Genomic DNA, 23,334 nt, shown 5'->3' with positions numbered 1-23,334 from the left:
TTTCTTGCATGTTTTAAATCACTATCTTACATAATCCAGCTCTGGTTTGGAGACAAATCAAACAAATCTAGAACTGCTAAAGAACGCAAATTGTTTAATTTTAGCCTCAACTAAAATATTTTGGAGTCGGGTCTGAGAATCTTTAACCATTAGAGATGAATAGCACACTTAATATTCAGTTATAAACCTAAGATCTAGGTGTTTTTCTCTTTCCCTGTTATGTACATTTGCCGAGGCATTAACAAATGTTTGACTTAACTGATTTTTTGTATTACTACATATTTTTCATAGTGACTCAGAGTGAACAAATAGTAAAATCACTTGATGCCTACTTATTTTATCTATTTAATATATTTATACAAAAAGTGTGAAAAAGTCTCTTTGGATTCATTAACTGCATATGCTACTCTCATCAGCAATAACCATAATTAGACATTCTTTCTAGTTATTCATCACTTACAGTAGCAGCATGGGGGAATTTTGGCTCAAAGTGTCACCTTACAGAACTTCTTCAGCTCAGTGATATTTTGGTCTTTCATACAAAAACTGCTCGTCTCAGGTTCTGCTACGGCTACAACATCTCAGTTTAGTTTAATTCAGGACTTCTAATAGGACATTAAAAACTCTTTTTTTCTTTACCCTTTCCAGATATTGTCTGAATTGTCTCCAAACCATGTCACTACTATGCTTCATGGCAAACATAAGGGGCTTGCTGTGTTAGAATTCATCTGAAAACAGCAGAACCCATGCTAGTTCAAAAAGGTCCACATTTGACTTGTTTATACATGGAACAATTTTCCAAATGTCTGGAAGAATATCCAAACACATTTTGGCAAAAGTTTGGTGAGCACTCTTAGTAGTGTGCTTCAGTTTATGATTTCCTACTCTTCCATGAATCCCATTTTCACCCAGTGTCATTCTAACAATGGACTCATGGAGGTGGAGGTCTGTATGTTCTACTAGAATTTATTTTTTGATTGAATGCAAAATTTTACACTTGCAGAGTCTTTGGCTAAATTACCATTGTTAGGATAACTGACATTTGTTGGAGAGCTTTGTTACAATATTTATCTAACTGTCGTTCAGTGGAGTGCTAGAACCTCAAAGTGCTCTGCCACTCACAAGAGCCTGATAGACATTGCCAATTTGTATGAGGATTTCTGGACTTTCTTTCTCTTGTGGTCCCATGACAGGGAAACTAAATTTCTAGACAAGCAGACACACTGAGAGAAGTCATGATTTGTAAGTAATGGATACAAAGTGTATTTTAAGAAAGCCAACAAACAAAAAAGAATAAACCACAAAAGAGACAGATTGGGCACAGCAATAACAACTAGACAGAATACCCATGATGGTAAGGAACATGGCAATAACATCACAAAACACTAGAGTCACTAGATAATGGAATCACACTGTAAAAATGGCCTTAGCATTGTCACATAAAGCATGGTACAGTAGTGAAGATCTCTAGTATTCCTGTTTTTTATTTTCTTGCCTATCACATTCTTGCAGCCATGTCAGCATTACTCAACAACAGATACAGTTAAGGTTGCCGGGACACACTGCATGTAAAACAAGGAGGCTGCATGAAGCCCAAGCTGGCAATAGGGGCCAGAGGAACTAGATTTATAATAGACAGTGCCGGAGTAAATCATTTTAATTGTAAGCCAATGTATTAAAACTGCTGAACCTACTTATGACTTTAATTAAGCTGAGTTTACTAGGGGTTGCAATAAATTTTTCACATTTTAAAATTACATGTTTGATTACCTTGCAGGCCAAACAAATAAAAAACACAGCAAACTTTTGTAGACCCTTTTCTTATAGCCACTCATACACAATATCTAAAACAATAAGCCCACAAATAGATCAGAATAATTTCACTGTGAAAAATATGCATAAATACAACTTATCAGACGATGGGGCACATCATTTTTCATGGTAGTGTTCATTTATTCTACCATCTACCAGTACTCTATACGAGTTCTGTGTTGTCATATGGGGTTCCAAGAACAACCAAATTATTCATCGGGAATAAATTATCCAGAGATGAAAAATGATCTGGCTGCTAGACTAGACAGAAGCCATAATTTAAGAAATTGTTGATTCCTGCTGGATATTTGTTAATGTTCACTGAATATGATAATTTAGGGTTTTATGTGTTTGGGCTGTTCTCTCAGGGAGAATTTTAAAGCAGCCACTGCATGCCTATTTGCTTCTCTGCACATTGTACACAATACATTATTAAAGGTATATGTTTCTTTGGTTGGTACTTTGTCCTTTTATATGATTCGGCAGCTTTGTTACTATTGTAACCAAAGTTGACAGGATGGTTGATGAGACAACAGAAAAATTTTAGTCTGAAACAAAACATTGTCCACCAACATTCACCTCTCAGTATTATTATATGCATTAAGTTTCCAGAACATTGTAGAACATAGCCTTCCAAGAACACACTTTCATCAGGTTTGGTCTATCCTGCTGAGTACACACAAGCAACTAGTCAACACAGTCTTGCTCCCAATAACAACAAAATATTAAAAATAAATTGAACTACTTTTGCAGTAAATATCTGAAACGCTTAAAAGTTTATCCTTTTTCGATATATGGACAAATTATAATAACTAGAAAAGTCTATGCCAATAACCCAGTTTTTTTTTCCTTTCACAGGGTTTTATTACCAAGTGTTAGTGCAATGGAAGCATATAAACAAGTGTAAGAAGCACATCAGGTAAGCTGGATTGTATTTTCTATTTATTAAAAAGAAATTATGTATTCGTATATATTTTTGTTTATCTCTGTGTAGGGCAGTGGTGACAGATTGTATGTTGATTCAACCTGCAAGCAATAATATCAATGTACTCTATACACATAACAAAAGTACTACTGCTATCACAACCCATATAAACCCATTAAATGTCAAAATGCACATTGTAAACACACCCCATTCTTTATTTTGAATAAATAGTCCTGTAGTGTTGTCTGATAAATTATTTTAGTAGTAAAAATAATCCACCTTTTTGGCTATTTGAAATTTTAGAGTGTAGGAAGCAACACAATATTTATGTATAATGTCTACTATGGAAGTGGGATACCCTCTAAGGGTCTTTTTCATTTTAATTCTCTCAAAGACCAATAGGAAGAGGCCACTTTGTTCCACTTTCTGTGAACAAAAAATTAACAGCTAAAAAAGATAGGATAGACTTCAGCTTGGAAGATAAACACATAATAAAAAAAAAATTTGAATCCAAACAATGTCTTGGAAATTAAATATCAGCACTTATTAGTACAGCAAATCCAACACATTTTATCTCTGGTGGGAATTGTAATCGGTCAATATGTCAAAAAAGTTAAACTTTTTTAAAGAGATTTTTGTCATACATAACACACACACTATCTTGTGCTCACAGTTTTTCCTCAGAGCACAGCATTAAGTATTAAAATAAAAGCTGATACATGTCTCTCTATTATAATAAAATAATTTTGGGAAGAGAGACGAGACATGACTTTCTCAGAGAGACACATTCATGTCCCGTGAGACAAGACTTTGTGCCAAGAGATTTATCCATGCCCCGGACCGGAAATAAAAGACAAAGAGTAGATGACAAAGTAGAATGTCGTAAAGAATTCAAAAACATTGGCACGATACACATGCAGAGCAAGTTAGAGATAATGGAAGTACGAAAATTTGAAAGTCTCAAAAAAATTATAGTAAAGATTGCATTAGCGCAAACAAATGGAAATTATTACTCGGTGAAATAACGGAACAGCGGAAAGAGATTGAATATATTGTTCGGATTTAAACTTTAAGTTGAAGACTTGTAGATTGTCTAATTCATGTTGCCATCAGGGAAAAGTAGCGTTTCTTCCCAATGAAGAGGCGTATCTGCGAGAATTAAAAGATTTGTTGTTTGGTGAAAGTGAAATCCAGCGAGAGAAAATTTCAAGACCCCTGAGACAAGACTTTATGCAAAGAGCTTTGGAAAAGTCCTGCCCACATCTGAAACATGGGCAACCAAGCACACGGTTCAATCATTTCTCATTTGTGTGAATGCAATTTTCAGATATTGTTCGTGTAGAAAGAAAGAAACGATATTCACTCACAGGCAGTTATAAGTTGCGTTGTCACAATGTAATTCCAAACACGGAATCAAAATTCAAAGTGATGTTGATGGAAAGGTAAAAGCAAAAAGAGATCGAATATATGGACATACTGTAGGTGATATGACAGAAGTATGCAGATATTGTTTGGCTTTAAAGTTTAAGTCAGAGACTTGTAGATCGTCTAATTCGTGTTGCCAACAGGGAAAAGTAGTATTTCTTCCCATTGAAGAGGCCTGTCCGCGAGAAATTAAAGTTTTGTTGTTTGGTGAAAGTGAAATCCACACTTTCCATGCGAGCGGCAGCAAAGTTGCTGGCGCATAGCGTAGGCAGGGGGCTAGGTTTAAGTAGTTAAGTAATCTTTGAGTCATCCCAAATCAAATTTAATCATGCAGTACTAATCATGCACAGGAAGATACAAAGCAGAATCATACTATCCCATTTTCGTTTCAAAATTAAAATTAGCAGCATCTGTTTGTAAAAATGTGAAATAAATGTCATCAATTTGATGAAGCTTTAATACTGAACTTAGCTGCACTACATTCAGTTTTGTCACCCTGTCCCAGAACTCTGGCATCCTTTACAGGAGCTTTGGTTGCCTGCAGATATTCTAGTCCAGTTCAGCTATTGTTAAGGCCTAGGTAAAGAAGCTCATTTCTACATTTATTGCTTTGCCTGGAGGTACTAATTCACATTTTGAGTTGTTTCATATAGGCTTTATTTTGTATGTTTTTAATATTATCATGCATTATTTCAAAAACATTAATTGTAGGCATTGCTCTGTACACACCACTAAAGGTAGTGTTGTTTCTCTGCTACATACGCATTAAACTATTTTTGTAACCTTTACTTTTATATTGCTTACACTTCCAACCAGCTTGCAGAAAATCTTGCACATTCTATATATTGATGTAGCCTTTAAAGAGTTCATCTACCATAGCCCTTTGCTTCCTGTGTTTAAGCCAATTTTGCATCATCTACATACTACACCTTGAATTCCCACTTTCTGGTTTCATTATTGGGACCTTATGAAAAACGTTCTGAAAAAGAAAGATGAACATTATCATATACACCTTTCTGATTGTATGCTTTTGTTGTTTCTTCACAAATATCTAGCATATTAGTGACATTTGGTTATCCCTAACTAAACCTATATTTGTTACTCACTAATTACACCTATTCTTGACACGTGATGCTCAGTCTTTTAATTTAAATTGCTTCCATAATTTACCCATAATGCATATTAAGCTTACTAGAAAAGAGTTATTTGGATCAGCCTGATCACCATTGTTATATAATGGGGTAGCAACTGCTAGCTTAACACCTGCACAAATTTCCCCAGTATATAGTGATTTCTGAAAAAAAATTATCAAGGATTTATGTATGTTCTTACTATCCTCCTTAAGCACTTTAGGATAAATATTATCTGGACCTAGTGATTTATGTGATTTCAGTCTTGTTAATCAGGTACCACTTTTATCCTCAATAAAATATACAAATCACCGAGTACCTCCTTAATAGTCTCTGTAACTGCTAAGAGATTATGAAATTTAAACAAATGCAGATTTAGAGTATTTCCTCTGCTTTACCATGGTCTTGAATTACAAACATGTTGGGGACAGTAAACCTAATTCTATATTAAATGTAAAAATTACAATTACTGCTATTTAAACTGAAGTTCAAGACAATAGGTTTTAATATATTGTTTGTCTTTGGTGATAAGTCACATATGATTAATATGTATTCCATGCTTACCACAACAGAGTGGACTGCTCCAATTCTTGCACAGGCTAACAACGTATACACCAACTCTGGAATCATAGGAAGATAGATTGCTACTTTGTCACCCCTCTTCACTCCTGAATAAAAATAATGAAATATGGTTTATTTTTAGATGAATTTGACACATTATGCATTTTGATTAGTTCTGTCTTGTTTACTTTAAACTTAAAATGCTTTCTTCTCTCCATTTCCAAAACTTTCTTACATAGAAAGTGAATGTTATTTAGAGCTGTCAGATAGGAAGCATGGAAAATGTTAAAGAGAAGGCACCACAGTCACTGATTTCCTGAAAGTGCTCATATCCTTTTTTCATAATAGACAAACATGACATTGGAACTTATTTCTTTTTGCTCACACATATGGCTCATTTAGAATGGAAACAACATGATTGCTCTATGAATCAAAGGAGAAAAGTGTGCTGGTATGTTCATAGTTTTCTGGGATCCATGGGTAGTAAGTTGTTGGCATTATCAGGAAGAATCAGATATTATTTTTTGTTATGACTAGGGGGCTTTGCCCCCTGCTCGCTTCGCTCGTCAATCCCCGTGTTTGGTTTTCCAGATACACACTTTTAAGATTTTTTTTTCTTTGAATTGTTGCTATTTCATTAGTTTCACTTTTATTTCAGAACTTCTGTAAAAACAATATTTGTAATCTTGTGAGTCCCAGTATGCTGAATCTTTTTAATGAGGTCAGGACAGATTTCTCTGTTTGGAATTTCAGCACAGACAAAACGATCTACATCATCAGCAGTTAATCATTTTTTTTTACAAAGTAAAAAAGTAAGTAGAGTTCTGCATTGGACTCCTGTCTGTAAAGTCGTGCTATTTTCCTCTCACAGTTCCAAAAGTACATCGGGTTACCAAGGTCATACCCCAGCTTTTGTCTAGGTTTTTGTACAAGGGCTAGACAGAACGTTTTGACTCCTGGGGTAAATTTAGCTTTTTAAATAAACAGACAGATAAATATATATACATGAACAAAGTAACTAATAAATGCATGTGCGGTAAACTCCGTTTTTGAAATTCTCAAGATTCTTTATTTGTCACATGCATAGTTATACAGGGGGCGGCACGGTGGCGCAGTGGGTAGCGCTGCTGCCTCGCAGTTGGGAGACCTGGGGACCCGGGTTCACTTCCCGGGTCCTCCCTGCGTGGAGTTTGCATGTTCTCCCCATGTCTGCGTGGGTTTCCTCCGGGCGCTCCGGTTTCCTCCCACAGTCCAAAGACATGCAGGTTAGGTGGATTGGCGATTCTAAATTGGCCCTAGTGTGTGCTTGGTGTGTGGGTGTGTTTGTGTGTGTCCCTGCGGTGGGTTGGCACCCTGCCCGGGATTGGTTCCTGCCTTGTGCCCTGTGTTGGCTGGGATTGGCTCCAGCAGACCCCCGTGACCCTGTGTTCGAATTCAGCGGGTTGGAAAATGGATGGATGGATGGATAGTTATACAGGACAACATGCAGTGAAATGCATCCTGATCCGCTTATCAAAAACTGTGCAAAGTTAGAAGAATATTAGTTAGATTAATAAAAAGTCATAGATTGAAAGATAACAGTATAGTAGAACATAATAAATAAGTAAAATTATGTGAATAAAGTAGAATTAAGTGTTAAGGTGCAATAGTGTAGTAATTATTGTGCAAAACCAAAGTTAGACTGGTGCATAGTTAAATGAGGCAGTTTGTTTGTTTGCGCTACTGCGATCTTTACTTTTTTATATTTTCTAATTTTCCTGCTTTCATATCCTTTAACTTTCTCCACATGTGTAGAGTGCCATTTTTTTTTTTTGAGCCTTTCTAATTTCACTGGTTTCATAGTCTCTAACCTGCTCTGCATGTGTTTAGCGCAAACGTTTGTAAACGTCTTAATGAAGTTCTACTTTGTCTTTTACTCACTGTCATTTAATTCTGAGCCGGACTGGACGTGCTTTTTTTTCATTTCCACTTGTTCCAGGCTGATAATTACTTTCCTTATTTTCTGAATTTGCACCTCGATTATTCTTTTTTGCTCTTTTTTCTGTCCAACGCATTTGAGTCTCTCTTTTCTCCGCGGTGCTTTCTTCTTTGCTTATATGTCGACATTTAATTTATAACGTACTGTCCTTATACGCTTTATATGCGCTGAGAGCCCTGGATCTGTGTGTGCTCAAATCCTTCACAAGACTGAATGTTTTGCTGCCTATTGTCCTATTTGACAGATTGTAAGCAGGGCGTGTCTTTGGTCTCGTGGGTCTTTAAAATGTCTCCCGAGAAGATCACGTATCGTAGACTTACTTTTTGCTTTCCAGGACAGGATTTCTTTTTATAATAGATAGATATATATGTAAATTCTCATTTCTTCTTCTGCCAATGTATTTGAAATATGCTAGTAGTTATACTCTGGGATCATGGAACAACATCCACCATCTACCTTTGACCTTGCTCCATCAAATTATCTGCTTGGATACCACAGAGATGGACTAAAATGCTATGATTCTATCAATGACAATGAGCAAAAGAGTTGGTGTACACGAAGCTTGCCACATAGTTGAAAATATTTTGCTGCCTCAAGGATTCACCTTCCTGAGTTTGCATGTTCTTCCAGTCAGACTACTCTAAGGATTTTTTCACCAGGTACTTCAGTTGTCATATCAATAAGTGCTCTCCCACCGCAGGAACTTTGTTTTCTGGAACCAATGAGTTTGTGTATGATGTAGGCCCTGGGTTACTTGTGGTCCCTCGCAAGTTTAATGTGTTGCATTTTCACCATACCACAGGAACTATCACTTTAATGTAAAGTATGAGAGAATGAGGCGTGCAAAGAAGAGTGATGTGATGCAAAGTGCATTTACAGGGGATGACACACACCACACCAGGGAGGTACTGTAGCTCTGAAGAGAGATGTGGTGATTGTGACTTCGTGGGGGAGATTATTGCTCCACTGCATCTACTGTATGTAGAGTGAAGAGTGTCTAAACTACTAACAAATTTGTAAAATGGCACCAGTGCTTGTGGTCAACCAATCAGCACAATTCATTGCCTGAGCCCCACCCATTATAATTCCTGGTTGAACGAAAAGTTCATAACCTGGAATAGGAGCTAAAAAAAGTACCAAGAACTACAAATGACCCAAATTCCTGTGTTGGGAATGCTACAAAAGTTCTGAGTTTTTAAAAAGTCCCTAGTTCCTGAAAAAAATTCCCCGCAGTAGGAAAAAACCTAAAGACATCTGTGTTAGTCTATTTGGCCCTGTGTAAGAATATATGAACAAATTCGCAGGGAACAGGTCATTCAGCCCAATCTAGCTCAGCAAGTCACTATTCACCTGACTTTTGCACAAAATCAAAAATCATGATTGAAGGTCCAAGAAGTATTACTAACTAACAAAAAGCTTGGTGATTTCCTGCATGAATTTATGTTTTCTTGCATGACAAGATATTTAACATTTGTGTGACATCTACCCTTAGCTAATTTCTATTAGTTGAAAAACTCATTTTAAAGTAAAAAGTTGACAACTGCTATAGTGTCTCCTTCCAACCATCCATCCATTTTCCAACCCGCTGAATCCGAACACAGGGTCACGGGGGTCTGCTGGAGCCAATCCCAGCCAACACAGGGCACAAGGCAGGAACCAATCCCGGGCAGGGTGCCAACCCACCGCAGGACACACGCAAACACACCCACACACCAAGCACACACTAGGGCCAATCTAGAATCGCCAATCCACCTAACCAGCATGTCTTTGGACTGTGGGAGGAAACCCACGCAGACACGGGGAGAACATGCAAACTCCACGCAGGGAGGACCCGGGAAGCGAACCCAGGTCCCCAGGTCTCCCAACTGCGAGGCAGCAGCGCTACCCACTGCGCCACCGTGCCACCCTAGTGTCTCCTTTTAACCTCCAATTGCTTTTAATTGGATGTCCCATCCCTAGTTGGTTCTTTGGTGATTGGTCTTACGCTTGATGCTGTGTCCTGCTCCGAATGGACAGGTGACTTTTTTTACTGAGATAAATGGGAGAAACATGTAAAAAAAAAATGAAACTAAAACAAACAAAAATAAACCTAGCTTCCAAATCCTAACGATACACAAGAATCAAAGTTGAGAAAACAGGATTAAATAACAAAAGGAGCCCCCAGCTGACCTTTCATCAGTTACAGACAGTTCACAACCCTTGAAGCTGAGCCCCTAGAAACGCATAATGCAATGCTTATGACGGTTCTCAAATTGGCCGCATTAGAGGAATCTGAAAATAGCAGTGGAGACATTAAAATTTACAAATAAAACCACACAAGCCTAATTATGACATGCTGTCGGTACAGGCAATAGCTTCTGTTAGCCTGAGCTGGTTTAAGTGGGTTTAACAATATTATGTTTTCTGACAATACAGAATACAGAATGGGGAAGGGGATTTTTGATTATTTGTATGTTAGATGGATCATAGATAAACTCTGAATGGTTCTATTAAAATAGAAATTTTAAGATTTTGACATTTGAAGAATCCTATGCTTACTCTTTTCAACCTACTGCCTTCTCAAAGAGATGCAGTGTGTTGTACATTTTCAACTATCAGAATTTCTAGTCGTTTATTAATTTGGACAGCAAATGGTGATGTTTACTTCAGTCATCAATGCAATTAATTTAGTTAATTCCAAATGGAATATAATATTTCAATGAATATTACTTCAACAACACCATATTAGAGTTTACGATAACATCCGTGTATTTTCACTTCTTCATGACAATTCTTAGTGCTCTCTCAATCTAAAAAACTGTACTTTTTTAGGATCAATTATCAGACCTCATTGACCGGGTTTACATAAACATATTCTAGTAATTCAGCCAATGAATCCTCTCATAAACTGAAATTGTTTTGAGAGACTCTTTTTGGAGTTGTATGCAACTTACACTTTGCAAAATGTTAACATAGATACTGTAGGTAGAACTTTAGAACTTTATTTGTTCCAGTTGCTGGAAAGCAACTATCTGCTGAGTCCAAAGGATCACTGAAATAGTTTACTTAAAATTATTTATTTAAGCTTAAAGTTTTCTTAATGTAAGGTCAGATGTTTTGCTGCTGAATTTAATAATAGTGACAGATTTATTATTTTATGGTTTAATTTAAATCTAAGAGGAAATAATACCAAAAAGGTTCAATAAGAATAAAACTACTGCTTCCACAGTATTCACAAAGTGGTCTCATATATTCATGTGTGTTTTTACTGGCTCCCATTCTGTAAACTGAAGTACAGTATATGTACTTTAATGGACATCACTGCAGGTGCCTTTTTGAAGAAACATTGCCAGCAAATGAATGAAATTCATTTAATTTTTATATATTGTATTTTTCAGGTGATTTTCTTAATCTTAAAATTTCATGCACTGTCATAATTTACAGGAAAGCAGCTGTGCACATTTTAACAAATGTTTGAATTCATCCATGCCGTGATACTTGATGTTCAAATTTATCACCAAAGAACTAAATGTCTGTATGTCAGTTGGCTTGTTTAACTGTCTGTATGGCAAAAATCAGAGGTAGTAATAATAAAAGGTCAATTGTGGACAAGAATGAAGACAAGATAGCTGCTGTAATATGCTCACTTATCATGGCACTGGAAAGTGGCAGTTTGTTGCATGCTGATTAGTACATGCAAGTAAGAAGTTCGCTGTACTCTGTACACATGACAATAATAACCCAATAAACCTACAAAATAGCCATTACTGTAATAGAGTACGGTCTTTATCCCCATCAACAAGTGCTATATCCAAAAAGGTTTGCAATGTATTTTGGAATTATTTTAATTATTGATGAGCATTAGAACGTCAAACGTTGATATCAAATTCCGGTAAGTGTTGATTGCTTTTAGTTTTCTGAATAATTAAGTAGACTCATACAACACTGGTAGAAACATAATTGTATGCTCACTCTGAAGATAAAAAGCCATTTTTTCACTGAAGTTTGCAACTAATGTAGAAAGAATGACAACTCACAGTCAAGGGAATGAGTTTTCATAGACTGTCCAATGATACACACTAAAATGCTCACTGCTAAATTTACAGTAAATGGTAGGTTGATACATTTATGTAACTGTAATTCTTTAAATGCACCTGGTTCTCTGAATGGAATGAATAGTGAAAAATGGTCAGAGTCGTCTTATAGGAAATACAGTATATGTTTATGTGGTTGTCAACCACAGGCTAACCTCTCAGTGGCTATTGCTGTGGTTTAATTTTCTGTAAACTGAAAGATTATTCTCCATAAGGAAAATCAGGTCCAAAGTGGCTCCAATTGAAATAAACAATCATAAGACAAGAGTATTGAGAAGCTAGCAGAAATTAGCAAAGAAATGTAGCTTAAAAAATTTGAGAACGGCGCCCGTATGCATGCGCCACACAACTGCCCTGCTGGCTGCTGCCGAGAGTTGATTCTACAATAAAATAAAATAAAATAAAAGTAAAAAGAGGAATACCATTGGAGGTCAATCATCACCCCGAAAGCGGATAGTAGAGGTCACATAGTGTATGTGTACTAAATTTCAGATCAATAGGTCAAACGGTTTGCGAGCTAAAATCCTGGACAGACAAACGGACAGCCATGGTAGCATATTATATAAGAAGATACTTTTTCATTTTATATACAGTATATCATATTATTATAGATAGATAGATAATATGTTTGCTGAAAATACTCAGTGCAAGCATGTCAGAGAGACATTATATGCAGCGTTGTTGGCCATCAGTTTTGTTGTTGTTCTCTACTCTGCCACTAACTCCAGCAGGTCAAGAGTGTGGCCCATAACTGAGTCTGCCTTTTATATCAACTTGTTGATTTGGTGTGCCTCTCTTGAAGGGATGTTACCACCTCAACATACCACAGTGTACAAAATCACACTGGCTATCTCAGAGTTGTAGAACTTGTAAAGGATGTCACTAAACACATTAATTAAAGGAACACCATCTCCTAAGAAAAAAAGAGTCTGCTCTGGCCTTTCTTACATAGTTTCTCTATGTTACAAGAACAGCCCTGCTTGTCATTGATGCATGTATAGCGGAAATAATATTTTGACCTTGATTCTCTGCCCACAATTTGCACAGGTTGTGGATAGTGATAGTACATTTATCCACACTTCCAATTGCACAGTCTTCTTAATCCAATTCAACGTCACACCTGGGCATCACATGAGCTTATTTCAAGGCATATTACTATACACAGCTCCGATCGCTTAAGCCAGGTAAATTTGGAAACATCAAAGAAAATAGCATGTAAGAATAAACCTATGAAAAACATGGAGAATGTAAATAGTTCATGTAGTTGTTGACAAGGCCAGGATTTGTACCTAGTCTCCTGGTTCTGTGAGTAGCATTTCTAGATTTTTTATTGTTATTATAATCAAATAAAAGTCCACATAACGTATACATTTACGTGAATAAACTGGTGGTTTCTCACAGTCCAGTGGCATGCATTCAGACTAGCGGACATGATACTGCTGAGTGCGCACGACTGTATTTGTGTCTGCTCTCTAATGTACTGGTTTCTCTTCTGATTGGCTAGGCTCTGGTATCCCATTGACCTGACTTTAAAAAATATGTTAAAAATACAAGTATGGATAACACAGTGTTATTTTTTCAAGTACTTAAAAGACCTACCCATGCTTTTTAAAACGTTGGCAAACTTGCAGACTTGTTTCAGAAGCAGATTATAAGTAATACGGCAGCCTTGCCCAGGTGAATTCTGTTCCCTGCAATGATAAAACAATACATTATGGTTATCTGATGCCCCATGTCAACCTGGCTATTTGTAAGTACTTTGTAGTACTAGGGTGTTGTACCGTGTTAGCCATTATGAATGTAGAGAAAAGCCAAGCAAAATGACACCTTTTATTGGCTAACTAGAAAGATTACAATATGCAAGCTTTCGAGGCAACTCAGGCCCCTTCTTCAGGCAAGATGTAATCTGATTACATCTTGCCTGAAGAAGGGGCCTGAGTTGCCTTGAAAGCTTGCATATTGTAATCTTTCTAGTTAGCCAATAAAAGGTGTCATTTTGCTTGGCTTTTCTCTGTAAGTACTTTGAAATTCAACTAAAATATTATATAACCACTCTAACAAAATCTGTTAAATTACAATGATTTTCTACTGGTACAAAGAGTGCAAGGAGAAAATAATTAAAATATGTAACACAAACATGATAGAAGATAATATACCTGTAATTCTCAAGCAGTACTATCAACTCCATACATTAAACATTTACTTGAATAGTGTACAGAGGTCAATATTTTCTTCCCTCCATGTCCTCCCTCCATCTGTCCAAAACATATGGAGAGCTAAAGATAACTGGTCACTCTCATCATCTGCATTTTCCTTGTCATTTACCAACTAGGGATTTTAAATTGCATACAATAACAGGTAAGACAACTGCACACATTATACAAAAACCACTGTCAAGAAACATGAAAAAAATGAAAGCAACAAAAAAGAAACAGCCGGGGCCTCATTTATCCATCCATCCATTATCCAACCTGCTATATCATAACTACAGGGTCACAGGGGTCTGCTGGAGCCAATCCCAGCTAACACAGGGTGCAAGGCAGGAAACAAACCCAAGGCAGGGCGCCAGCCCACCGCAGGGCGCGCACACACACACTCCATGCAGGGAGGGCCCGGGAAGCTAACCCAGGTCTCCTAAATGCGAGGCAGCAGCGCTACCCACTGCGCCACCATGCTGCCCTGGCCTCATTTATAAAGCTTGCAATTTCAAACCTCTTTTTGTGCATAGGCAACTTCCCACGCAAACGTTGAGATATATAAAAGACAACTTGACAAGGGAACATACAGTACATATATTTACAAAAGCTCTGAGCTATGCGTGCGCAACATTTCATCAAAATTGGGAAATGATGACACCCTTGATAAAATAGGGAAATGCAGTAAAACCAGCTAAATGAAGACTCACATCTAAAATTATTCATATCACTGAGCTGTTATTACAATGTGTGTTGACATGACAAACATATTACACCTCAAAAATGATGAATATGATGTACAGACTGTATGTTAGTCATTTTTAAGTAGGCCAATGCTGCATATTTTCAATGAAGAACTTTTATGTTTTTTTTGTCCGTTTATATTAGCTACTTACTTATCTGGGAAGTGGCTGACATGTTCTTTGTGTTTTGTGGATACTTCACACACTTGTTCATCACTGTTGAGTGACTATTCCCAGCCCTATAAAGGCTGATGGGTAATTCAGTTCCTCTGTGGTACATTGTATGTGCTGGTGGTTGGTGAGTTTTCCCTACCTCACTATTGCGAAATCTTTGTGTTTACTTGCTTTTTGACTGTTTTGCTTCTGTTTTTATGATTCTGATTTCTTGGTTATTATGGACTGCTTTTTCGCATCTCCTTTTCATCTTGTTTGACTCTTTTGTGTTCTGTATTTTCCCATTTTTGTATGAAATCTTTAATTTATAAAGATTCTTTGAGATTACTCTTTCATTCCCAGTGGAGGTTTATGGTCATCCTCTCTCTGGTAAGATTGGGAATACATTTGTGAAGATTACTTGTATTTTTTGAACTTTTGATACTAAAACCCATTTGGCCTGGTGTAGGCCGAAGCTAGCTATTGAAGTAGGGGAGTGAGCTTTATCTGGCTAGTGGGGAGTCTGGCTTGCTTTGTGGCTCTGTGTTGGAGGCCTCACACCATTTTGGCCAATTCCGCATGTGACTTTTGTTTTCTTAATAACTTCATTGTAAGTGATGTGTGCAAGCAGCAGTTATTAATCCAGAATAATTCACTTCATGATGCTAATATATCTGTCTTAAAGTCAATGCACTTAAACGTTGCATTTGATTACGCAAATTCAGATTAGGAGTAGGCCTTAACAATCTACCTCCTTGGTAGTGTACCAATCCTTGCTTACACTTCTACCTCAAAAATGCTGACTCCAAAGTAACTATATAGGCCATTAGTCTGACATTGTTTAAAATCATTTTTGAGGTTTATCTAAGTAGTGGCAGCTCACGTTCATGATACAGAAATTTCTTATTCTTTTTGATAGAAAACATACATGTAGAAATATTGAATCAACCTGTTTACAAAATATGTCAAAGCCAACAAAGATCATTTCCTCAAAGATGAATTACAGAAAAAATGTAGAAATGTCCAATTAATCTAACGGAAGTGATGCAACTGCGAATTGCTTCAGTAAATGATTTAAGAGCAACTTCTGTTTGTGATTGTGCAACTGCCCAACTTGCTCAAAATGAAATAGCTATCAGTCATGTGCCAAAGATTCCCTCTGTAAAAGTTACAAAGAAAACTGGTATCTTAAAATAGCATCTAATTACTTTTTATATCAACCCACTTTTTCTTCTAATAGAGATTAGATTATTTATTAAAAAGATGGGTTCTCCTGTAGTTTATTGGTCTCAGGATTAGTAAATGCCTGGACTGGAACAATTCTAAATTTTTTGAAAATTTTACTGCAGTTTGTGAAACATGGAAAGGGTATGATAGATATTGATGTTTCACAAGACAATACATTTAAGGCAGGACATTTGAGGATCAAACAATATTTAATCTGACTTTCAATCTGTCTTTGAAATGGTATCCCATTAGACTACAAGTAGAGTGCGAGAAGAGTACAGAATGAGCTTAAAGACCTAAAACAATTCTGCACTGTATAAGAGCTGTTTTGAGAAGTAGTTGAGGTCAAAAATGGAGTTCAACAGGGCTCAGTGCAAGAGAAACTTTATTTTAATATGTACAAATTACCAGATTACCAATTACTCCAGAGCAGTGGTTCAATTTAATAAAGTGAGACAATTCCACTACGTTTTCAAGCCAAAAAAAAACTTTCATTATTGCCTCTTTATGCCATTATTGAATTGAAAATAAAAATGCACAATTCATGTATGCTTTGAGAACCCGATATCGTGAACGATCAACTGTCAATTGAGTGAGTTAAAGAGTGGGGAAATTATTCACATTTTTAATATCAATCCATACACAGCCGTGATAAAAGAATGGAAGCTTCACAATACAGAATTGGACGGGGTACCAACCTCACACACATCCGACTACACATCGTTTAAAAATAAAATATATTTAGTTAGTGTTTTAAAATTTATAGAAAGATGCTCAGTAATGTTTTAAAGCACAAGGAAAATCTCTCCAGTCATACAACATGCAATGTGTTAAGAGAACTGCAGGGCAGACCTAGTGATTTGGATGCCCTAAGTGAACACAGGTATGGGGGCCTCCTTAACACTTATTTTTCCCCATAAAAGCTGGTGCATAAATCATGCTGTCAGACAAAAAGTTTAAAACAGCATTTGCTATAATGCAAAATACCTGTAAGTTTTAAAATATAAAACAATATTTATTATAATCAATTGAAGAACAGCCTAACAGCTAACCACCAAGTTTTGGTGAAAATACAAAGAGAAAACAAACTGTGGATTACAAAACTACATTAAAACTGTAGATAAGTGTGTGTGAGACAGAAGAGCTGACTAAGTTTGTGATTATCCTCTCTGAGAGATTGTGTGCAAGGAAGCCACTTACTAACCACTTCTTCTTTCAGTTTTGCCTAACTTTTCTTTTCCACCTCTCATTTCATTTTTCCATGCAGTTTGCCACCTTTTCCTAGGCAGGGCAGCAGCCCTTCTCCACTCCCCGCCAGCCCCATTTCTCAGCGCGATTACATCCTTTGCTTGTACAGTGACACTGCTATGCTTGTAATCTTCATTTGCATGAACTGCACACCTCATTTCTGTGCACAATCATAGCTGAGGCGACAAAAGGACGCACTGCCAAACAGTGTCCCACTCACTACAGCTTTATTACCAACAAATATCAAGAAATCAAAAAACATAGGTCAACTAATTTTCTTTGTTCTATTTCAACCAAATAAAGTCAAAGTGTTTTTTGAAATTTTGGAGAATTTAGTTTTTCTGTTTGGGGGGTTTATCCCTAAACATTTATTTATTGAAATGTACTTTCTAGGTGGATACCTACTGACCTAGATGAACCACTCTGCCAAATTTCAACTTTTTTGTTGAACAGTGAGTCAGGCAGACAACTTTGCATATTTGACTATATATATATATGTATATGTATATGTGTATATGTGTATACATATATATAGTAGACCTTTCATGGTGCTTTAATTGAGCTGATAAATTTCTCCATCCGCTGTACCTATCTCCACTGAACTGATTACTAGTCCCACATGCAAAAAGATGGCAACAAAAGCACACCACAATGTCATACTTCACACTGTACACCATCCATGATGTACTTATCCTTTCCACATTTATCATTAGTATATAATAATTAGTTTTAGTAAATTGTTGTCTGTCCTTACTTAAAGGATAATCTTTATTTTTCACCAAAACCAGCCCCCTCTTCACCAATGAACAGCGGTCTTAATCAGATAGCTGTTTTGGCCAGAGAGCGTGGTCGTCATTCATAATGGCAGTGTTGTTGTGTTGGAGAAGAAGAGGCTCACATACATTTTCATTTGTTGTTTCATCGTTGCTATGGAGAGAGGTATCTGTAATTTCAGTGCAACCATTGTCATGATCCTGTGCTTCTGAGACTGCAAGAGGGGTGGCTTCTGTGGCTGCACATGCAGCACTTGTGCTTTTACACTGTGAAGTTTATTCAGGAGGAGCAGGGAATAAAGAGTAAGTTTCAGGAGTTTCTTGACAATTTATTTGTTTCCAGTTTTTTCTTTTTTTCATCTGACCTAGAGGGATAGTTACGTTTCATTTTATTGTTGCAAGCCTATGCTGTTAGCCTTTAGGTTTCAATGCTCGGTTTAATTGGTTACTTCTCGAGTTCTTGGGATTCCTTGTGACTCTTCTAACTGTCTGCTTTCTATGCAGGTTTCAGGGATGACGGCTAACATAGAAGGGGGGAAGGTACATTCAAACAAGTTCTAAAATATGTGTTTATATTATATTTTTGTTATTAAATCCAGGAAACATCACCAGTTGATGTGTAACTTTCAATGGCAATTAGTTATTTAGGATTATTACTTCTAGCACAGGGCCCTAAGCAGCTGCTTACCTCACTTATATGTTAAGTCTTCCCCTGCAGAAGTACATAATCTCAGAGACATGCAGTTAGCAGAGTAGCGCAGATTGGGTAGTGACAGCTGCTATAAGAGCACATTTATTTCATGAAAATGAAATCAGTAAGCACTACATTTCTATCAATCATTTTTTAAGTCAAAGTAGTTTTTATTAGCTTATTACTACAGTCTATGGTTTTAGTTGACTAAAATCACATATGACACGTATTTGAATGGTATAAGAGCAAATTCTATGCTGTCTATAGTTACAGAAATTTACACAAGCATAAGCCACAGAACAAAGGTTATTTTATTGGGAATTCTGAAATATTAACCTTTAATTAGCAAGCCTGATTCCACAAAAGGTTGCCATAAAGCTGGGATAAATCTATAAATGGAGTGATTTTGAAATTTAGAGTATCCAGTGTATGACATTTTAAATTTGAGTTAATTTGTCTTGTGGATTAAATATTCTTCTTCAGTAGGTGCTATTAATCAGCTAAACTCTCCACCATACACAGATGTAATCTCAAAACAGTAATCCTGACAAAACATTTTTCTGATGAACCTGATTTGAAAAGTGTGTTATTTTAAAAGCAGCTTTAAAGAGTTTGAGTCTTTTGATATTGGTTTTAAGTACTTTCACACAGTAAGATAAATCAGGCACCCTGTCGACGATCAAAATATTCTTTATAAACCCCATGCTGAAATCTCCCATAGACAATAAAATGCCCTGTATTTGTCATTACCCCGGGAAAAATTACTTCTCATACATGAAATTCTAACTTTGATATATATATTTTTTGTAAAATGAAAGCATAAAAAGCATTATGCTATTCCATAGAAAACCACACTATTGTTAATAGTACATTAAATTTAATTAGTTATAAAATGTGTGCATAATAAAAATTAAAAGGCATACACATATACACAAAACAATCTGTAACACATCATTAAAACCCCTCAAATACAGTATTTTGGTGGATAAAGCAATAGCAACTTTAGTTTTACTTTATAACAGTTCTGTACATAACAACTTGGTACTTTGGAAAATGTAAATTTCTTGGGGTCGTATGCCAAGACAAAAGGATGAGAACTCCTGCTCTACAGTCACCAAATTTTCTATTGACTGAGGTGGAAAAAATTCACACATGAAGAGATGTGTGGCAAATTAGGGTTCATTTAAATAAATGAGATATTACGCAGTATACTATATATGGTATATACGTATAGATGAAGAATGAAACATATCACAATTTGTTGACTAATATTTCAACCTTAATTGCTGAAATAGCATTAAAAATATAAGAATCATAGGAAAACAATAAAACAACAAAAAAGAATAAAACAATAACATTAACAGAAGTCATTTTGCGTCCTTCAAAATACTGTATAAGCAATTTTGTTAGTCACCACTACTTAACAACTCTAGCACATAGATCCAGTGAGCTTTTATATCTGCGGTTGTGGAATATCATTTCATTATTGCAGAAAGACCTGACAATTGGAGGGCAGTGGAACATGTCTCAGCATGTTGTGATCCAGGGCATCCTAAAGATGCTATATGGGGTTAAAGTCAGGAAGGAGGCCAACACATCACCTACATAAATATTTTTCATGACAGCTGTGACTACACAAAATTTATGTTGTCTGCCATTTTTCTTTCTGTAGGGTACCAACATGTTGGAATTATTTTTATATATTGTCTCGCATGCACATCCGAGGATCTCCTCTCCGGCTCATTCGAGGTATGTGATAACCTGCCGGGGCGAGAGGGAGTGCTGTTGCTAACCATATCTTCTCCTTTTCTCCCCACACCTCAGAGAAACCTCCCAATAAGGACACTTAGCCCTGCCCTTTTCGGTCCACATGATATCAGAAGCCAGGCTGCCCAGAAGGAGGCGTCATTTTACAAGCTGAGCAGCACCTAGAGGGTCGTAAAATAGCGGAAGAAGGGCACTTATTTAAGTTAGAGAACTACATGTATATTAAATGGGACGACCTGGTTGGTGTCCCAACTATTCTCCTTTGTTGCGACCTGCTATTACTGCACCCTGACATAATATATATTGTTGTATATTAAATATATACTGCATATAATAATAACGGGTCACAAAATGATATGAAATTACGTCCTCTGAATTCTTAAAATGTTAGACTCAGTTCTAACATTAGCCATCCATTTGTAATATTCCCTTATCCACCATTCTTTGCAACAGTAAGGGTCAGCCATATGACTCAAAGAGACAGAATGGAATTTCAACATGACTTGATGAGAAGTTAATGCAAATATTTTTTTTCACCACCTCTTATATTAAGCTAGGCAACAGATGAACCTTGGTGAAAATCATAATTTAATGTATCTTATTAGTAAGCTGCTTGAAAAAAAGCTTACAGGGACAAAGAAAACAGTGCTGTAGCATTAGTCAACTTTATACATGCTTTTCTATATACTCTTGGGTTTTGTCATGTTAGGAACCCATTCCTGCCATTATTTTCAAGTATTGCTGTGAAATTTAAAAGTTGACCTTCATTAATGTCTTAGTTTTCTTTATTTACAGTATGTCAGAATGTTATTTGCAATACAAATATGGTGGCATTTGCACTACATATTATACCTTGGTAGATAAAACAGCCTCAACCTCAATTCACCCTCAGCCTAACAGCATTAGTTAGGCTATTTGTCAAGTAGGCCCTAGTGGTGGGATTTTGTTTTTAGTTTTCAACTACATTTTGTCTGTGACACTCAAATATCGCCTTGTCCTTTATTATCTTGGTAGCCCTTATTTCTTTGTTCATATTATAATCTCATGACATTTTTCTAAGATCACCATAATCTCCAGACACTGCTAAATGTTCTCATTGGGCTAAGAAATTGAGAGAATGAAAGACAAAAATAAAATGAATGCAAGATTTTGTTTCATGATAAGGAGAAAAAAAGGAAAATTCTACTGCTGAGAAAAGTATTTAAAAACTTTTGACCACAATTAAAATGTATTCAGAATTTACATAAAATGTGCAATGAAGATATGCAAAGAAGTATTGGAGGGAGGATTTATTACTGCATTTGTGTTAATGCAGACAAATGGATCATTAGTCATAGAACTTAAAAAACTGCTGGCAAATATCCATAAATAACTTCACTTTGTATTATATGTTTATGGAGAAACAATTACCAGCTTAGAGTACCTCCATCTTAGATACCAAATACCAAAAAATGGCTAGTTTCACCACCTGCATCAGTGATGCTGATCTGTTGGCTCCTCCTGAGAAGAATGAGCACACCACAGTTAGATGAAGCTGGAAAATAAGTCATTAACCAATAATATTTATTTTCACAACAGTGGACATCGACCAACATATATATGTCTTTTGAAAGATAGCTACATCAATGTGATGATAATGAAGAAACGCCAGCATGCGCTTAGTGCAAGGACCAGAGCCCAAAGTACTAATCTTCTAGAAATGAATACTGAGATTAGCCAAAGGGATAGAAAAAATACTAGTAGAGAGACAAAAGAAAGATTATATGTGGTAGCCAGCAATCTGTAAATAGCAATTGATCTAAATAAAATTTAACATGACTCAGTTTGCCACTCAAAGTTACCACCAGTGCCTCCACCTCTATATTCTATACCATCTCTATCCCAAAGTAATTCACTCCCCAAATAAGGTCCAGGAAAGCAATAGACTTCTGCCGTGCCCCTTAATCAGTCCCTCTCCTACTACCACAAAACAGATTAAATTCTAAGGGATAGAGGAAGTTTAGTCCCTTGATGATAAAAATAACATGGACATAAAAAAAGACATGGGCCACCAAATGAGATTTCTTGGACACAGTAGAGCTCTTTCAGTATAAGCTTGTAGTCTGTGTGCATTGGAAACTTAATGACAATGAGACGAGGCCTAGAAGGATTAGCACAGCCAATGTACACCCAGTGTGCCTCTGTTATCTCCAGGAGGAAAGTCATGACTTTTCTGAACCACAGAGACTTCTAAAGCTGGATGAGGCAAAAGTGAATCATTTTTAAAAATCTTTATTTAAAATCTAATTCCCTACTATAAGTACACATGTAAAATACCCTGCTTTTGCACTTCACCTGAGTGAAGTAAGGGCAAATACATGTATTCGGTTTGACCTATTTTGTATTGTACTTTCTTTTCTTGTTGCCTTGAATGTCACTGTTTCATACATTGTGAAGTACCTTGCAGTGCTGTGATCTGTGAAAAATATCAAAGATTAATAAAGATATAATTGAAGAAAACCATCTTAAAAAGTATAAATTGATTGTTAAGTCTGCTTAAGTTGAACATTCTCTGTGTCTAATTGGGTAGGTGACTGTGGCATATAGTAAAAAAGTATAATAAATAACCAGAGTTAAATAGTTAGTCATCTCTA

At 36.3% G+C, this 23,334-nt stretch overlaps 1 protein-coding gene across 2 annotated transcripts in view; it reads right to left on the bottom strand.

Moving 5' to 3' along the window:
* The window catches only part of acss2l (acyl-CoA synthetase short chain family member 2 like), a 96,233-nt gene that overhangs the window by 53,290 nt on the left and 19,609 nt on the right, over window positions 1-23,334 (bottom strand). For both annotated transcript variants that reach the window (XR_007935238.1, XM_028803706.2), the window contains exons 3-4: window positions 13,504-13,595; window positions 5,857-5,960 (exon numbers count right to left, since the gene is read on the bottom strand). Coding sequence is in view for 1 of the 2 variants with exons in the window: in XM_028803706.2 (XP_028659539.1) it covers window positions 5,857-5,960; window positions 13,504-13,595 (196 nt within the window). In the remaining variant the exon portion in view is untranslated. The remainder of the gene's footprint in view (window positions 1-5,856; window positions 5,961-13,503; window positions 13,596-23,334) is intronic.

The sequence above is a fragment of the Erpetoichthys calabaricus genome, chromosome 6 (genome assembly GCF_900747795.2).
Source record: "Erpetoichthys calabaricus chromosome 6, fErpCal1.3, whole genome shotgun sequence".
In the NCBI taxonomy this organism is placed as follows: domain Eukaryota; kingdom Metazoa; phylum Chordata; class Cladistia; order Polypteriformes; family Polypteridae; genus Erpetoichthys; species Erpetoichthys calabaricus.
The sequence above is the reverse complement of the archived record's forward strand: the minus strand, read 5'-3'. Positions and strand labels throughout refer to the sequence as shown.